This window comes from Mytilus edulis, chromosome 14, assembly GCF_963676685.1.
Source record: "Mytilus edulis chromosome 14, xbMytEdul2.2, whole genome shotgun sequence".
NCBI classification, from domain to species: Eukaryota; Metazoa; Mollusca; class Bivalvia; order Mytilida; family Mytilidae; genus Mytilus; species Mytilus edulis.
The window spans coordinates 15,176,587-15,195,672 of NC_092357.1; the positions used below are offsets into that span (position 1 = coordinate 15,176,587).

Genomic DNA, 19,086 nt, shown 5'->3' on the forward strand with positions numbered 1-19,086 from the left:
AAAAATATAAATTAGTAAGAAAGAAATAATAGAAAGGGAATTGTAGCAAGTCTAGTTCTGCAAAAACTGAAGGACCAATTTATACAGGAATGGTATGAAAATATGAATTCTACCTCAAAAGGTATATGTTATAGAATATTTAAAAAAGAATTTAAATTTGAAGAATATCTATCTATTTTACCATTGAATTGTATGTATATGTTTTGTAAATTTAGATGTGGTAGCCATCGTCTACCAGTTGAGACAGGGAGATGGCACAATCTGTCGAGAAATCATAGATTGTGTCGTATCTGTGGCTCGGCTGAAATTGGTGACGAGTATCATTATATTTTGTCTTGTAAATCTTTCATTAATGAAAGACAAAAATATTTACCGAAATTTTGTTGGAAAAATCCAAACACCTTGAAATTATGTAATCTGTTTTCCTCAAATAATATTACTGTTTTAGAAAAATTATGTCGATATATTAAAGCTGTTAATGTGAAAGTCTCTCCTCCTGGTTAATGTATATCATTTTCCTCATACATGCACTGTATATTATATTGTTGTATATACTTATTGTCTCTATAACTATGTCATTAGTTGATGAGAATAAAATTCATTCATTCATTCAGTTCTCTTGTTAATGTATTTGTGATTTGGACGAGGCGATCGTCATAGGTAAAATAGCGATAAACAGATTATCATAGGTCATCTCAACTCGATTGCTTTTCTCGCTTTCGCCGTAACCGGCTCAAGCTAGTAAATCAATCTCGTTGAGATAACCAATGATAATCTATAATTATTGCATAGCGTCAATATAATATTTCCCACAGAAAGCAACCAAAAGTTAGCGTGCAATAAATTCTATTATCATATACTTAGACTAAATAACATATGATTTTTACTGTACGATAATAGCATTAAATTAACGTTAATTCCATATTTTTCGAATTGGTGCTTAGCGGGCGGATATGGAAAGTTTATCACATGCTTCGATTGTTATCACATGCCTTTCCGTAACGATATCGCATGGCATTCCGGTGATACTCGGCAAATTTCGGAAAATACACCTCAATGCTTCGTTTCCAGTGAAAAACATTAAAAAGTAGTGTACAAAACAATGATTTGGATACTGGAAAACAAATTGTGTAAAATTATATAAAAAAAAAAAAAAAAAACAAAAAATAACAAATTATGAAATAAATGCATTTTTTAAAGTTTTAAACATAATTTAGAAAGTTACTTTTAAAAAAAGTTGACTTTTCCTAACAGTGTTCATAATGTATACATATTGTTGATTATCTTTTTTTGTGGATTCGTCCATATTAACATGTTTTTCTACTCTGTTGAGCATATGATAGAAATATTTCATATCAAATGTACTTAATTTGGGGTCCGACGTTCGTGAACATTTATTTGGGAACCACGTAAAAGGATCAATATATGCATCTGTTATTTTTCTCCATTGATGCAGCATATGATAAAAAGATCATAACATGTCATTTTTCATATCGCATATATTATCAGCCCTCGGTCAATATCAGCCATCGAGCCATGCGGCTCTTGGGATGATATTGAACCTAGGGCTGGTAATACATGCGATATGAAAAATGCCATGTAATAATCTGATAATATTGCACTAGTGCAATAAATCTTCAAAATTCATGACGTCAACAACGACAAAATCTAAGTTTAAACCAATTTTTAGTTTCAAATTTTATATTGCTATACAATAAAAGGGTTATTGCGTGGATATTGGAGAATATTGTCCCTCGTAGAACATATATTGCACTCGCAAGCTCCTGTAATATAAAATTCTACTGGGGACAATATTCCCCAATATTCATGCAATAACCCTATATTATATGTTTTCTATAAATTTCACTAATTTTGTTTTTGTAAATTATTTATTTTTTGTGAATGAGAAAGGTGGTCTTTCAGGAATTTTGCTCTAGGTTATGTAATTACTAAAATCATTTCAATATATTTAATAATATATACAATGGATCTAACATATAAACGTATGTCTATAACAATTTAAAACTGTTAAAAATAAACGCATTATATAATTACCCACAAATCAGTTGTAATAATTGGTATTGAAATACACTAGTTATTTAAACCTTTGTATCTTATTATCTTTCACAGTTCAATAGACTTCGATATTGTGTGAACTGTAAACAAACTCGTTCGCTATAACTGCGATGGAATCCGTTGACAGAAGACCATTCGTTCAAGCTTTGGCGGGAGACAAAAGAAAGCAGGTAGGGTTTTTATGTGATTATCGTTTCCGTATCATTTGCCTCTTTTTTAAATGTTTAAAACACTACATTATTTTTATATTGTTTGGTCAAGGCGAAACATTCTTGGCCTTGAAATAATTATTTGATCGATCACCTAAGACGTAGAATAAAGTCTATTTTAAGTTATAATTACTATTTTTAAATACCACCATATATATTAATACGGGACCGAAATCATTATACTTAAAGTAAATATTGTATTTCATTCCATAGATAAGTTATTTATTTCAATATGTATCTGTTTGATATTTTGAAAGAAGACAACACGTCTAAGGCAATATAATCATTTAATATATGATATCGATACGCTACGTCCACTTCTCTCCCAATATATATAGGAGTATCGGATACATGCTTGTCTATTTATTATATGTACATAAACATTTAATAACCTTGTTTTATCTTATTCAAAAACGTATAAACTAAACTTGTACTCCTGCAATGAGGAAAGGATAGGCGAAGGCGAGTTCGAAGACCATAAGAAGGTGAAATCAACATAATATAAATGAGAAATAATAATCATAATATTTTTTACATTTTATTATAGTTATAAACACAGGACAATATTTTGGCAGACAGTCGTTTCTGGCCATTTACATGAGGAGTACCGGTACCTAAAATAACGACGAGAGAGGACTAACAATGAGTTGGTCTACAGATCTAGTACAGTGAAACCTGACTATAGACCGAATCCTGCATAAACCGAAAACCTGTATAAACCAAACATGTTCAGTGAAGCACTGTCATATCAAATTGTATGCGTTGTGAACCTGATAAAACCGAATATTGACCAAAACCGAACAAAATCTTAAGTCCCGAAGAGGTTTGGTTTGAACAGATTTCACTGTATATATATCTGATTTCAGGCATGTAACATTCTACAGGACCTAATCTTCACAGAGGAACATATGCAGAAATTTATGTCCACTTTTGAAGAACAGATAAATTATGCAAACAATCCAAATGAATCTGAACAAAAGAAATCTGACCTTTGGTGGGGTTACACTTATGTCAGTGGTGTTTTACAAGGCAATGGTAAGGTTTCATATATAACACCACATATATCTGGCATATACATCTACTGAAAGGTTGAATGAAGTGGAGTGGTGTGTTGGATAAAATTATATCCACGATAATGAAAAAAGTAAAAGAGCTATCCAACGAAAAAAAAAAAGAACAAACAAAAACATATATATATATATATATATATATATATATATATATATATATATATATATATATATATATATAGTTTTACATACATAACTATTCGAAGACATATCAGAAAAAATAGAGTTAATGGGTTATAAAGAGGTTGCCTCGGTGGCATAGGGCAGTTTTTTGCTCTTTGGTCGGGTTATTGTCTCTTTGACACATCCCCTATTTCAATTATCAATTTTATTCATTAACCATGAGCTAGTCTGTAAAGTTTGATAAATTCAGTGCACTGTTTAACTTTACGAGTACTGTTGTCTATATTATGTAAAAGGTTGTCTCAACGATTTTGTAATGAAGGTAATTCAGAATACGGCAGAAAAAAAGATTATTATAATAACTAAAAAAAAATTCTACATGCATCTAATTATTAATACTAATATTAATATTTTTAAACTACAACCATACATTTATTACAACTTGTCAATTTATTAACACTAAAATAAACTGCGTATAACATCACCATTACAATTATATCTTGAGATACTTGTGATACACTGAATTGAGTTATTCCATTTAATGTTGATCTGTTCCCTTTTGAGTAGATTTATTAAATTTGCAAGATAATATTCACAGATTTTCAATCTAGAGTAAACATAGAAAATTTTTTTTTTTTTCAACTGTAAATGGTAAAAAAAATCAATTGATATTAATCTCTAAAAGTACAAAATACCATATCAATGACTTACAACAAAGTCAGTATGTCACGTATGTATCTCTGTCATGGCATTAAGGATCGAAATCTTTATGTATCAATTAAAGAGGAAAAATGCCTGTTCTATCTTATAATTTATTAGTAATTTTTGATGCAGTGTATTTGATGTATGGCATGTCTGGGGAAAAGGTTTTATGTATATACATTGTATGTGCCTGGCCCAAGTCAGAAGCCTGTAATTCAATGGTTGTCTTTTTTTGCTGTACATTAATTATGCGGTTAGTTTACTCGTTTGAATTGTTTTAAATTTGTAATTTCAGGGCGTTTTATCATGTTAATAGCTGATTATGCGGTATGAGCTTTGTTCATTGTTGAAGGCCCTACAATGAGCTATAGCTGTTAATTTTATCTCGTGTCAGTCAAGCGGCAGAATAGAACACATATTAAAACTATGCAGAATATGCTTTTGAACTGATCAAATATGGTGCAAGATTACAATTGACATCGACTGTATGATCTATACTTGATAAGAGGGCCGATTTTGACACTAATATGTAGTCATCTATTTTACCTATTCCAACATTATAAGGACTGATAAGAATTAAAAAAAAAAAAAAAAAAAAAAAATGTGCGAACGCAAATATATTAGACGTTCAGTGTAGCTAAAGAAAATGACCTACATGTATACAGTTCTTAGATAGGTTCATTTGATTGATATTTAATACATGTAATAAACTGGTGAGTTTGTCTATGGTACAAATACGCATTATTTAAAACTTCTTAATTAATTATGATGTACTTTCTCGTCTTCAGAAAACGGTAAATATATAGGCTTAGATTTGGGAGGAACCCATTTTAGAATCATATTGGTAGAATTTGTAAACGGAATAGCAGAAACAACAACAAAATACTTCAACATACATAGACAGCTTTTAACGGGACCATGTGAGAAGGTAAATAGACTGTTATGGCCTTAATTTAATTGCAATTTTTTGTTTTAATTTTAAGAGGGTCGAAGCCACTTTTTGGTGGAGCCCAAGAGTTGTCATCATTTTCTTTAAATTGGGGCCTCCGTGGCAGCGCGGTCTAAATAGTCCAACTGTCTAAATGTATTGTATCACTGAAGTTATGTCAAGTTCTGCACGTGGCATGTGTGTTTGTCTACAGTCTTATTCGACTATAACGTCAGTTTCTAATCGAAGGTTGGTGGTTCGACGGGCACAGTGGCTTTCATCACAAATAAAATGTGGCCACCACAAATTAGTCAACAGCGGTGAACGTGGCGTTAACACCCGACAATCAATCAATCAATTTTCTTGAAATTACGTAACTTCATTATTTTTTAAAATCATTAGAAACAATTAGATCAAAAGTTTGTCTTCTGGTATAATGTATGTAGATTGTTTTAGTCCGATGTGGCAAACGTCTTGGAATTTTGATTTTCAGTGCTCTTGAAATTCGTTATTGATTTGGGTTTATTAAGCGCCACTGATGAGTCTTAGTTAGATGAAACACATATGTGGTGCACTGAATCAATCTGATTGAAATCAAACCTATCTCTTTGCTCTGCTACACTTACGACAAACAACTTTATCATAGCAAAATTAAAGTTTTTTTTCAATTCAGATTAATACTTAATTAAAAGTCTGAAATCTTTGATAATATTTTTTGTAAGGAAAATCGTAAATATCGGAGGAAGCTAACCGTATATTATAAAAACTATTGATAAGAAATAAAATTCAAGATTTTTATTTATTAATCATACAATTGTTTGGTTTTTGGTTTTTTGTTTAAAATAATTGTACATTTTTTATCTCGATATGCATGGAAGTTCATGACGTTCAATGTAATAAATTATTTTTAAACCAATAAGTATGGAATTAAAAGATGTCATAAATAAAAAGATTGGATATAAGCTTCTATAAAAAAAACTCCACCCAACTATACACCTGATTCCAAATGATGTGCAAGAAAGCAATCAATTCATAAACATCCATTCCGGCCTACTGCAAAGCGCAAAACACATACTTAAGCGTATAGGGAGCTATATAAAAAAAATGACATGCCAAAATGTGAAATATGTTATTATTACAGAAATTTCAAAACTCAAACTGGTCCACCCCGTTTAATTATAGTATATATCGATATCAACGTTTGGTATGTATTTAAACATCTAATATATCGGCATCAATGTACAATGCCTCTTTATAAAACCATCATTTGAAAAAATAAGTATTCCGTTCCCTATGTTATGTGCCATTTTATAATGCCACATATACGGTATAAGAATTTTATTACAAAACAAATATTTGATATATAATCATCATGATTTTAGGTGTTTGACCAAATAGCAGCATCTATACAAACTTTCTTACATGACGAGGAAGTAAGGAATGACAAACCTATCCCTCTCGGTAAGTTTCGTTAAATATGAAAAAAAAACATATCTTTGCAAGTGAGGTCTGTATTTGTATCTGTTTTTAAATGTTACAAAATACATAAGTACTCCATTGAAGGTCTTATGAGAAGGAATATTTTCACCCCACTCTGTTAGCCGCAAAAGGAATATATTTTCTTAATCAATCGATAAGTTGTATTAGACAGGAAAAAACTACCTCACTCGGCAGGCTTCGTGAAACATAATTAAGGAAGTTCGCTTGTCATGTTTCGGGATATTTTGTCAGAGTGACTTTCGGAATCCTCTGGCTTTATCCATTTGAATGCCTTAAACAAATTTGCCCATTGACCCCCATTTTTCTTATTAAAAATCTTTTACATGTATAATGATAAGCCATCTGTTAAAGTCTTATAAAATTTTAATTATTTTTTAATAGTTTTTGAGCACTTAAACTTGTCAATGATAAATGCATGAATAGTCAAGAGAAAATATTTTCCTGCCAAAATTCCAATGGCTAATATCTCGAAAACAAGCACATTTACCTATATATTTTGTGTTGCTCTTTTCATTCCTTTATTTATCCCCTATCAATATAAACTAGTATTTTGAAAAGCTAATTATTTTGAAACTGAGAAGCAAACTCCCTTAACTTGGTATCTGACGCAGTTCGTTTTTCTTATGTTTTTAATTGATCTCTTCTTGAAAATAGTTTGACTGTTGTCATATTATCCGCCTTTTACTAGTATTCTTCAACGGATAAACACATGTACATGTATGTTTATCTATGTTTAAATTTCAGGTTTTACATTTTCCTTTCCATCAGAACAGACTAGTCTAAAACACTGTACTATAAAAACTTGGACAAAGAGTTTCCAGTGTACTACCGGTGTAGGGTTAGATCCTTGTATTCTCTTAGAGGACGCCATTCATAGACTTGGGGTAAATATTTAAAGCTTGCAGTTATTAAATTTTCAAGGGTAACGATTGTTAATTAATATGATAAGAATACACCGGCATGATTATTGAAGCCATGCATAGACTTTGAGTTTGCAATATTCAAATTGTCAAGGGTAACAACTATTAACTAATAAGATAAGAATACACAGGCATGAAGTTTCAAGCAACATCTATGAACGAAATAAAGATATATTTAGGTTACCGTTATGCATGAGCAGACTCAGTATTAAACGCACACAGTTACATTTGCTTAATAGATCTTGTAAGACAAAAAAAAATCTATGGAAAATAAATTAAATCTAAAAATTTTGCTTCAAATTCTTTTTTACGATCATAAACGCTAATGCCATATGCTGTTATTTGGACTCGGCTCGTCAATAAAATATTTATGGTAATAAATGATAACACCAAAGGTTTATATTTTACTGCATCAGATAGGAATTAATTGAATTAATGTCTAAAGTCTTTTCATGGCTGCTCACAGCGGTATACTACTGTTGCCTTTATTTATTCACCTTTTTTTTTATTGATTTTGTATTTACATAGTCTCATATATCCAATTTATTCGTTCAGTGTATATTCACGTGTGTTAATGTTCCAGACCATATGACTATTTGGACCGTACGCGTACGGTCCGGACCGTATACGTATACTCGTACGGTCCGACCATACGCGTACGGTCGGACCGTATGAGTATACGCGTACGGTCCAGTACGAGCTGACCATACATGTTATTTGATCATATGGGTTAAATTGAAACAAGCATTTATCACAATCTTTATTTTTAGTTTTACAAATTGTTATTGATAATTTATTACAATTAGATAGATAAAATGAACAAACGAACAATTGAAATTAAGTATTTGTTTAATTTTATATCTGAATCCCATTTTGGTACTCTCGCCCAAGGTGACACAATTCAAGTAACGTAATATTTTTTTACATTTTCATGTCTGCAGTTCATGCATGTTCCTTTGCATTTGCATTTTTTGGTAAAGTTGCTAAATATTCTAAAACAATTGACCTCCCACATTATGTTTACTTCCGATGTCTTCAATTTCAGTGATCATAATTCAATTAATGTATTACTGATCGACATGCTTAATACAAGAGACTAACAGATTTAATTAGCCTGAATTTAAAAAAAAGTTAAAAAATATAAAGTTTTTGTTTCAATTACAATTGAACTTTTTTAGATTAATTTGATAGTTAAGTTATGTTGATCTGCTATATGCATTTGTAACTAATAAACTTGACCAACTTTTTAATATTAGTCAGACCGTACGCGTACGGTCCGACCGTATGAGTATTTTGAAAAAGTACGCATACGGTCCAGACCGTACGCGTACGGTCCAAATACCCATACGGTCTGGAACATTAATATAGTCTGTTGATTGAGTTAAGCCATTTCAATTAATATTTTATACGTGTCTTTCTATGTTGTGATGTTACACTATTGTTTCAGGTAAGCATGGTAAGGGCGAAGGATGGTATCGTTTAAAACGTTTAAACCCGCTGCAATTGTTTGCACCTGTCCTAAGTCAGAAACCTGATGTTCAGTAGTTGTCGTTTTTTGATGTGGTTAATAAGTGTTTCTCGTTTCTCATTTTTCATATAAATGAGACCGTTTGTTTTTCCGTTTGAATGGTTTTACCCTAGTCAATTTAGGGCCCTTTATAGCTTAAATTGCTGTTTGCTGTGAATCAGGGCTCCTTGTTGAAGACATTACTTTGACCTATGATGGTTTACTTTTGCAAATTGTAACGTTGATTGGGAGTTGTCTCATTGGCACTCATACCACATCTTCTTATATATATTTAGGAGAAAACTACAGGGTATTTTTATTATGTTGGCCTGATGTAATGCATGCTGACCATACCAAAAAGAAAAAAAAAACTGTGTAATCGAAGTTATATATTAACATATCTGGTCGTAATGTTGACATTTGTTTTTAAATTTGACTACATGTACATTTGTCTTTTTATCAATATTGTGGAAATGTCCCAACATGCCCAACTAAAACAACCTTTTAAGCGTCAATAACAAAACAAAAAATCTTAAAGTTCATGCAGACAAATCTTATCAATGTCCTTTTTCCTTTATATTATTTATTCAAAGAGACTCAAGATAAACATTCTCTTTTTTGGTAAATTTTTCAAGTCGTCTTTTTGCTTAATGCTGCAGTACTGTTCTGTAGTTACAAATTAGAAAAACGATGCGGTATGAGTGCAATCGAGACTCTCTTATCGAGAATGGTGGATGTTTCTGTTATATAACAAAAACTATACTGTTTTTGTGAATATGCGTAGTTTTGTCGTTATATTTCACAGTCTCTCTTTTGATTTTATTTCAGGGAGTATCACCTGCAGTTAATGTAGTAGCAAGGATAGGCGATTCAACGGGAACTTTAATGGCATCAATATATGCAGACAAACAATGCACAGCTAGTTTAATATTAGGTTAGAAAATTGTCCTTACATTAGCGGTACATGTATAAATCACTTAAAAAAGAAGCTAGGAAAATATAAGAGAGACATTCAAACTCATAAATTTAAAATAAACTGATAGTGCCATGCTTAAAAAGAAAAAGATAAACTGACAAACATTAGTACACAAAACGTACATGTAACATGCACAACTTAAGACTTAGCAACACTACCCCCATTTATTACAGGAAAGGTTAAATAATATTGATTTAGCAAGTATGAAAGGTTGCGTTTCTTCAATAAAAATACATTTAAGTGAAATAACGTTTTTGTTGTTTCTGTGACGCCATGGCGAAATGTATTTTTGCAAATTGCTGCGTTAAATGCAAAATTTTAAGCGTTTGAGATATATTTTGTTGGTGTTTGTTTTCACGAAGGAATGGGCTAACACTGGAATAGTTTATCTGGTTTATGCTACATAGTTCATTCTACAATCGCCTGCTATTAATACACAATAGAGACGTCATATTGACACCAACAAGTGCAGACAATACGAACGGAGTGCAATCAAAATGGATGTATTTTTTCAAATATAAATGGCAAAGGAGAGAAACATAAGCGTTTACATTTTGATAAACGGATATCATGTATATCTGTTAGATTACCAACTGTTCCGTTCAAAAACAAACACATCATTCCACATATCTTGCTTCGCTTGTTTTGATTTTGTAATTGTTGAACTTGTTAGGTCACCCCTTTCGTATTAATAAGTTGTGCACGAGCAATTTTAATTAAATGATTATCATTGATGTGTTATAAATCATAGTAGATTACGTCTTATCAGACAAGGATAATTTACAAAACCAAAATTGTGCAACAGTGATTTCAGAGATTACACAATACTATGCAAATCATTTGAAATGTTATCAACGCGTCAACCGGAATTTAAATCATGAGAACAATATGTTATAGATTGTATCATTCAAAATAAAATCTAATGATACACTATGCTGCTCAGATCAAAGTTGTGACACTATTTATAACACTGTAACGAAGTACCGGAAGTATTGTTTATGTTCTAAAGACATTATTGCTTACTTTTAATCAACACTTTTTGTTGTAGAGTTTTTATGTTTGTTATGCTTAATGGTTAAACTTATGTGGTAAATACTTACTTCTGAAAAGGGTATAAACTGGAAATGGCTTTTTTGTCGAACAGAAAAAGTCAAAAATACATGTTCAATAGTATTTTCATGTGAACAAATGTATAGCAAATATAATATATACGTAACACTGTAATTGTAAAATGTAAAGGCGAATGTTAAATGTACTATATAAAAGAGAGGCGAAAGACACTTAAGGGGCATTCAATCTAGAACGGAGAGAACAAACTGACAACGCAATGGCTAAAAAAGAATGCAAAAAAGACTAACCGACAGACGGACAAACAATAGTATACAAATCACAACATATAAAAATGAAACTGAGCAACACGAACCGCACTAAAAAAAAGCTGCATAGTGTGTTCTTTACAGACAAAACAATCTACAAAAAAAACTAGAATCATTCAGATTAAAATTAATTGCTTTGATACTTACATGATTTGATCAAGAAATGATTAAGAAACTGAATAAACTCACACCTCTGTCACGAACGTAGATAGATTTGGGTATTTCTTTCATGTATTTTATTGTCATATAGTGTTATAGAACTTATATATTTCTGGCTTTCGTGTTTGAGGGATTTAAGGATTTAATAGTTTTTTTTTAATTTCATGTAATTAGAAGCTTAGAATCTTTTTTTTTTAAATTTAAAATGGTTAACATAAACGTACTCATAGTTTAAGTTATAGTTATTTTTCTGAACCTATGTCTACCTCCTGAAGCGTTCCTGATGCAAAAATAAAAAGAAGAGTAGTGGTGGACGACGAACAAACCTATAAAGAGCTATTTTCATTGATCTGTTTTAATTTGTTTAGGGACTGGATCAAATGCATGTATAGTGGAAGACAGAGCACGTTATAAAAGAGTTAGCACAGAAGATGCTCATTCAGACAAGGTGTGTTAGTCTTATCTGTATTTTTTATAAATTTTTATCCTTGGATGTAGGTTAATTATCACATACCCCACGTTTATTTTATTTATATGCACTAAAAGTAAGTAGACTCATTTTATTCGATTTAATGAAAACACACATCTTTATTTGTTCAAATTTGTTTACAAGTATTAAGAAAATAAAAAAAAGTATTCTTTGTTCATACTTTGTGTGCGACAATGAGTAAAAATAGACCGGGCTAATCATATTATAACTTAGTTAATTGTGATATACATTCTATTAGCAAAAAAGATTCGTTAAAAAAAATGATTTTTTTTTCTCTCAAGATTCTTGTTGACGTTGAATGGGGAGCTTTAGGAGACAATGGATGTTTAGATTTTTACAAGAACGAATTTGAAAGAGAAATCAATAAGTTCTCTAACCACCCAGATTCGTATACGTAAGTACTTTTAAATTAGACCTTTATAGTAAAGTTTAGAAATAATATTCATACTTCATACATGTATGTAATTTATCTTAATGAAGGTACACAGGGACAAAAGAGAGAATAATTTCGTTTAAGAGTATATGTTTATAACCAATACCGTATGTATTAATTTCAAATACATTGCTCCAAGTTAATATAATAGACGACATGTTTAACATGTTTAAGGGATGATTTCTGAAATCGGGTAAAGAAACTCCCGTCTGGCGTTCACAATTGTATGCCTGGTATCTTTAAAGAGTTTATGCATGCATGTAAAACTTGGTAAACAATGTATTTGTAAAATAATGATGTATTTTGTCTATTGTAGATTGGAAAAATCCTTCAGTGGAATGTATATTGGTGAACTTGTTAGATTGTGTTTAGTAAAATTGATAGATAATAAAGCCCTTTTTAACGGAAAATCTTCCAAGAAATTAGATACTCGATGGTCACTCAATGCCAAAAGTGTGGCATCTATTGAAAGGTAAGTGACAATATCATATTAGAAATTCCTCAAATTGTTGGTCAATTTAAAACATTATAACACAAGTGTATACAGAAATCTAAAACGAAATATAACACACGTGTATACAGAAACTTCAAAGGCTCGGTGTTGAAAGCCGTATTTTGAGCTATATTTGTTAATTGTTTACTTTTGTACATTGTGACATGGATCTAGAGTTGTCCCATTGGAACTAATACCACATCTTGTTATTTATATTACATGTATGTAAGATACCAATAGGATATCTTGTCATTTTGTATTATAACTGACTGTATGTAGAGTGAACTGATTAAAATCAATTATTAGTTTGAAAGTCAGCTATTCAAAATTATATTTTATATAGATATAAGAAGATGTGGTCAGAAAGCAAATGAGACAACTCTCATGTCAAGTCATAATTTTTAAAAGTAAACCATTATAGGTCAAAGTACGGTCTTGAACACAGAGCCTTGGCTCACATCAAAGAGAAAGCTATAAAGGGCCCTAACAATAACTTGTGTAAAACCATTCAAACGAGAAAACCAACGGTCTAATCATTTTAAAAAACGAGAAATGAGAAACATTTATGAACCACGTCCACAAACGTCATTCTGAACATGCATGAATATATTTGGCACTGGAAGTTAAGCAACAAACAAATAATCATTCTTGAAGATGGAAAACATGAACATTTTGGGCCAATCAAGAATAATTGTTTTTTTTAAAACAAACTAAGATTAAACAATTTATTTATCATTAAATATAGCGAAACCGATGGCAGCAATAACAATACTCTGAATGTTCTGAAGGAATTTGATTTACATGGAGATGACAATAGTGTCACAGAGGAGGACATAGCTCTAGTCAAAGAAGTCTGTTATCTAGTGTCACAGAGAGGTGCATACATTGTTGCGTCAGGTAGAAGATTTTATTTGCAAACATTATATTATTACCTCAAATCTTTATTATTTTGAACATGTATTTGTTCAACACTCAACAGTGATACTGAAATTTAGAAGAGGGATTTGGTATTTTTTGTTGAAAGGAAAACTTGGTGCAATTTTAATGTGATTCATTATGAATTATATCACATATAGACAAATCACATACAGTAAGAGTTGTTCGAGATCAAATATACAACACATAAATTCTATATATATATAAGTAAAAACAAAATAAAGCTATCGCTTATCTTTTAACTTAATGTTATTTGGCATGTTTCATTTCGATTCTTTGTTGAAATGATTATTTTTGGTTTTGCAGTACGAAACATGATTTTTGTCACAATATTACACTTTAATAGAACTTGAGTATTAGTTTGTGAGCACACATTTGATTTGTTACTTGTGATTCTGGTGGTAGGAAGGATGTTTATCTTACTGGCAGAGCCTTAATTTAAATCAAAGAATTATATATGATTTATATACATGGAACAACCATTATTTCTTTTTATAAAAAAGTGATACTTAATTTGATTTATTTTTTTGGATTAAGGTATTTCTTTTTTAAGCATCTTTATATCATGAATATCACAAATTGATATTTAAACATGTTAGTGGCTCAGTCAATGAAAATGTATGTACTTTTGCAGCATTAGCAGTGCTATTAAAACGTATGGAAAAGAAAGAAATATCAGTAGGTATTGATGGTTCCCTGTACGAACATCATCCCAACTACCATAAACACATGATGGAAGTATTAAACAGATTACTGCCTGACGTTAAGGTAAATTTTACATCTGAAAGCTGATAAAGTATTGTGATCTAATGAATGTAACTTTTTTTTGGTGAATTGTTATGTATATAAAACCAATTCAGAGTGGAAAGATACTGTTAAAGAGGACATGCTTAAACTTAAAATAATACTAAACCCCACATCTCACAGTCAAATTAAAAATACAGTTTCCTTTATAAGACAGTCATTAGAACTGAGGACGGGAGACCCAAAACAATAATTTGAACTGATACATTTTGTATTTTAATATTGTATTGTGTATTTTTGTATATATGTTATGTTTGTCACAGATCATGTTTTTGGTTTATATGGCAATAAAACTATTGATTTGATTTGAAAATATTATCTGATATATAAGGATGTTCGCCATTCTTGTTTTTGTCTTTTTGTCAGATATTTCGAATACTCTTGTTTAATCTATGTAGTTCCACTTAACATTGGGTCCCGCTAACACCTTTTTTTCTTTTCACAATTTCATTACATATAGTTAAGTTTTTAAAACCGTATAAAAACTAAGTTATTTTTCATAGTTTTCAGTGACGGATCCAGAAATTTTCATAAGTGGGAGCCCACTGACTGACCTAAGAGGGGGCCCGCTCCAGTCACGCTTCAGTGATTCCCTAAAAGCAACCAATGTTTTTCCCAAAAAGGAGGGGCCCGGGCCCCCTGCCCCCCCCCTAAATCCGCCTCTGGTTTTTGAGAAAAAAATGGCGCCAATGTACCAAAAATCTAGAAAGAATTATTTTCCGCCAAAAAAAAAAAAAAAAAATAAAAAGTAATTGGCGTCTATAACTAAAAAAAAGAGACTTATAGTTATGTTTTGATGTTTTAGTTCTGTTATTTCTACACTATCTATTTATAAAAATATTTTAAAAAGCTTGTTATTTAGAACAGAGTAGTGAACATTCTTAACAGTTTCAAGGTCACAAGCCATGGAAATTATATCGAGAGTTAGCTACTTACATCGGTTTAACGTTGTCATCATACTAGAACATTTTTAGAAAACCGAAAACAATAGTAATTTAATAACTTTGTTTCTAATATTTTGTTATTGGCTTCTTTCATTAAAGTGTAGTTAAAGTTGCGTTTATCGAATCAATCAATAAATCTTATTTTTTGTTTCAGGTAAAGTTATTTCTTCTCAAGGACGGTAGCGGCGAAGGTGCTGCCTTTGTAGCAGCTGTTGCAGTGAAAGATTTAGAGAAACATCATTGATCTATTTTAATCGTAAAAAATGTATGACATTTCTATGGAAACGCATTCTTGATTTATGCATTTCTGAAAAAAATACATGATATTACTATGGAGAAACATCATGGTACTTTTATTTCTTACAAAACTTATTACATTACATTGGAGAAGCATTCTTGATCTATGCATTTATGACAAAAATAAATGCCATTACTATGGAGAAACTTCTTTGGGGTATACATATCTGACAAAAATACATGACAATACAACTTGATCATTGTTTGTAATATATCGATCATTGTTTGTAATATATCATTTGTTAATGATCAAATGCATTTTGCTATTAAAAAGAGGAAATTATGTTTTGTATTTTGTGTTATATTTTCAGTTTCTGTAACATTACTCTGCGGAGCACCTGAGGTAACCTTTCGTTTTAGATGGGGTTCGTGTTGTTGAGTCTTTACTCTGCTGAGTACTCCCAGATCTGTTCCTAGTGTCTTTTTGTTGTCGGGATGTACAAGTACCCGGCCACGTCTACTTGTATTTTTGTCCATCTGATGAGTTAAGCCTTTTTCAACCGATTTTTATAGTTCGTTCTTATTTTGTACTGTTATACCACTGTCCCAGGTTAGGGGAGGGTTGGGATCCCGCTAACATGTTAACCCCGCCACATTATTTATGTATGTACCTGTCCCAAGTCAGGAGCCTATAATTCAGTGGTTGTCGTTTGTGTATGTGTTACATGTTTGTTTTTCGATCATTTTTTTTTATATAAATAAGGCCGTTAGTTTTCTCGTTTTAATTGTTTTACATTGTCATATCGGGGCCTATTATAGCTGACTATGCGGTATGGGCTTTGCTCATTGTTAAAGGCCGTACGTTGACCTATAAATATAAATGTCTGTGTAATTTTTGTCTCTTTGCAAACTCTTCACCAGAGAACACATGACAAAGAAAGGTCAGCCCATATCGGATGTAAATAAAATTTTAAAGTCAAAATTAGTAGGACATCAATGGTTCTTGTTAGAGATTGTATAAGCATGAATCAGAAAGTAAACACATGAAAAGTATCTCATATCTAATGTTATTGTGCTTTTCTAATGAGTTGCCATTTCCAAATGAAAAACAAAGAATGGTATAATATATTTGAACCCTTAAAGTTTGACTCCCATATTTAAAGATGATCGAAAAATTTGCCTCATTAACTGAGTAATCTTGCTTCTGATTATAATATCAGAATATTATCAAATTTGTATATAGCCTTAACCCAGGATTAGTACGACATTACACCTTCATGTAATGTTAATAGATGAAACGTTCATCAAGTTGTTGTTACTTGCCATATCTGGTGTTGGTTCACTTTTGAATTAATTCATAAATTGTAGATCCAAATGTTTATATTGCTTACTTAATGATATGGGGTTATTCTACTTATTGAAGGCTTGATGGTCATAACATGGTTTTCTTTTGATTTATTAGTTAAGATAATGATTATAACCATAATTTGTTTGTTGATATATACTTTGAATATAACATAGTGATGCGATTAAACATTTTAAGTAGTATATACTTTGAAATTATAGTGTCGCGCTAATCGTTTTGCGGACTCCATCTGTAATTTGTATGTATATTAAGAAACATGTGTGTATAGAAAATAATTATTTAACATTCTGAAAACCAGTATGAGCTTCTCAGCGAAGATCGCTTTGAAGATTGATAGCCTCGAGTTGAAATACAAGTATCTTTTCAAATTATGTAATATGATTTTGAGGTCTACAGATAAATAACAACCAATGAAAAGTACGAACAACACTAAAAAGACCTTAATTGACTACAAGCGATTTGTCAGAATAAAATTAAACTAACCATAGTGAATAGATCTGAATAATGACAATTGAAAAAAGAATTATCTTTGAATATCAAAATTCAGTAACCAGTGAAATCAGAAGACGAAACCTGAGTTGCTGTTTTGTATGTTTCTTTAAACGCACATTTCAAGTTAAATGCTGCAAAGAAAACCCAACTGTAGACAAATATATTTTTTTAAATATTCTGTCTTCTATAGTATACTAATTCATTAAATTAAAATTAAATGTACATCATTAAGATTATTGTAACCGATGCTATATACTCTTATGTAAATAAACCTTTTATATAATATTAATATTGAAACAGGATTAAGGTATAATATTTACGTTACCTTCATTGGACTACAGAGATTTGTGTACTGGCATTGCTTATGCTTTTATACGTGCGACCAATATAAAATATAGAAAAATATTCCCTTTATGAATTTCATTCGCTAAAGTTGAAGAGCTAAATGACAAAAAAGACATACCTTTTATAGCTTTATCCATCCAAGGTCCTCTTTGCACGATGGTATTGAAACTGTTGTTTCTTAGTTATTTCAACAAGTACCCGGCCACGTCCATTTGTATTTTTGTCCATCTGATGAGTTAAGGCTTTTCAACTGATTTTTATAGTTCGTTCTGATGTTGTACTGTTATACCACTGTCCCAGGATAGGGGTAGGGTTGGGATCCCGCTTACATGTTTAAACCCGCCACATTGATTATTTATGTATGTGCCTGTCCTGATTAAGTCAGGAGCTCGTAATTCAGTGGTTGTCGTTTGTTTATGTGTTACATATTTGTTTTTCGTTCATTTTTTTTTATTCAAATAAGACAGTCAGTTTTCTCATTTGAATTGTTTTACATTGTCATATCGGGGCCTATTACAGCTGACTATGCGGTATGGGCTCTGCTCATTGTTGAAGGCCGTGCGGTGACCTATAGTTGTTAATGTCTGTGTCATTTTGGTCTCTTGTGGACAGTTGTCTCATTTGGCAATCATACCACATCTTCTTTTTTATCTAAAGAACGTGAAACCATAAATACCAAAGGACATTTAACATATACGTCAAACATAATTAAATTAACGGTATCAATTTTCCTGCACCAGATGCGCATTTCGACAATACATGTTTCTTCAGTGATGCTCGTGGCAAAAATATTTGAAATTCAAAGCTTATATAAAAGATGAAGAGCTATAATCCAAAAGGTCCAAAAAGTATAGCCAAATCCATAAAAGGAATCAGAGCTTTGCATGAGGGAGATACATTCCTTAATTTATAATAATTTCTAATATTTTGTAACAGCAAATTTTAATAACACAAAAAAATCCGTATTTTCATGCCAATACAGAAGCACTGGCTACTGGGC

General features: G+C 31.1%; 1 protein-coding gene across 1 annotated transcript; it reads left to right on the forward strand.

The window, feature by feature from the left end:
- The first annotated feature begins 2,126 nt into the window (after positions 1–2,126).
- On the forward strand, positions 2,127–16,228 carry LOC139502607 (hexokinase type 2-like). Its single transcript, XM_071292140.1, has 12 exons — positions 2,127–2,246; positions 3,152–3,320; positions 4,969–5,108; positions 6,491–6,569; positions 7,353–7,492; positions 9,864–9,969; positions 11,915–11,994; positions 12,318–12,430; positions 12,786–12,941; positions 13,708–13,859; positions 14,533–14,666; positions 15,801–16,228. Exons 1-12 carry the CDS (start codon positions 2,187–2,189, stop codon positions 15,888–15,890), a joined length of 1,419 nt encoding a protein of 472 aa, XP_071148241.1. The 5' UTR covers positions 2,127–2,186; the 3' UTR covers positions 15,891–16,228.
- The last annotated feature ends 2,858 nt before the right edge of the window (positions 16,229–19,086 follow it).

Excerpts from the sequence above, each read along its gene's own strand:
- LOC139502607 (XM_071292140.1), top strand. The coding sequence starts at position 2,187 with ATGGAATCCGTTGACAGAAGACCATTCGTTCAAGCTTTGGCGGGAGAC. Across the intron at positions 12,942-13,707 it reads AGTGTGGCATCTATTGAAAG|CGAAACCGATGGCAGCAATA; the intron begins GTAAGTGACAAT and ends CATTAAATATAG. Across the intron at positions 14,667-15,800 it reads GATTACTGCCTGACGTTAAG|GTAAAGTTATTTCTTCTCAA; the intron begins GTAAATTTTACA and ends TTTTTGTTTCAG.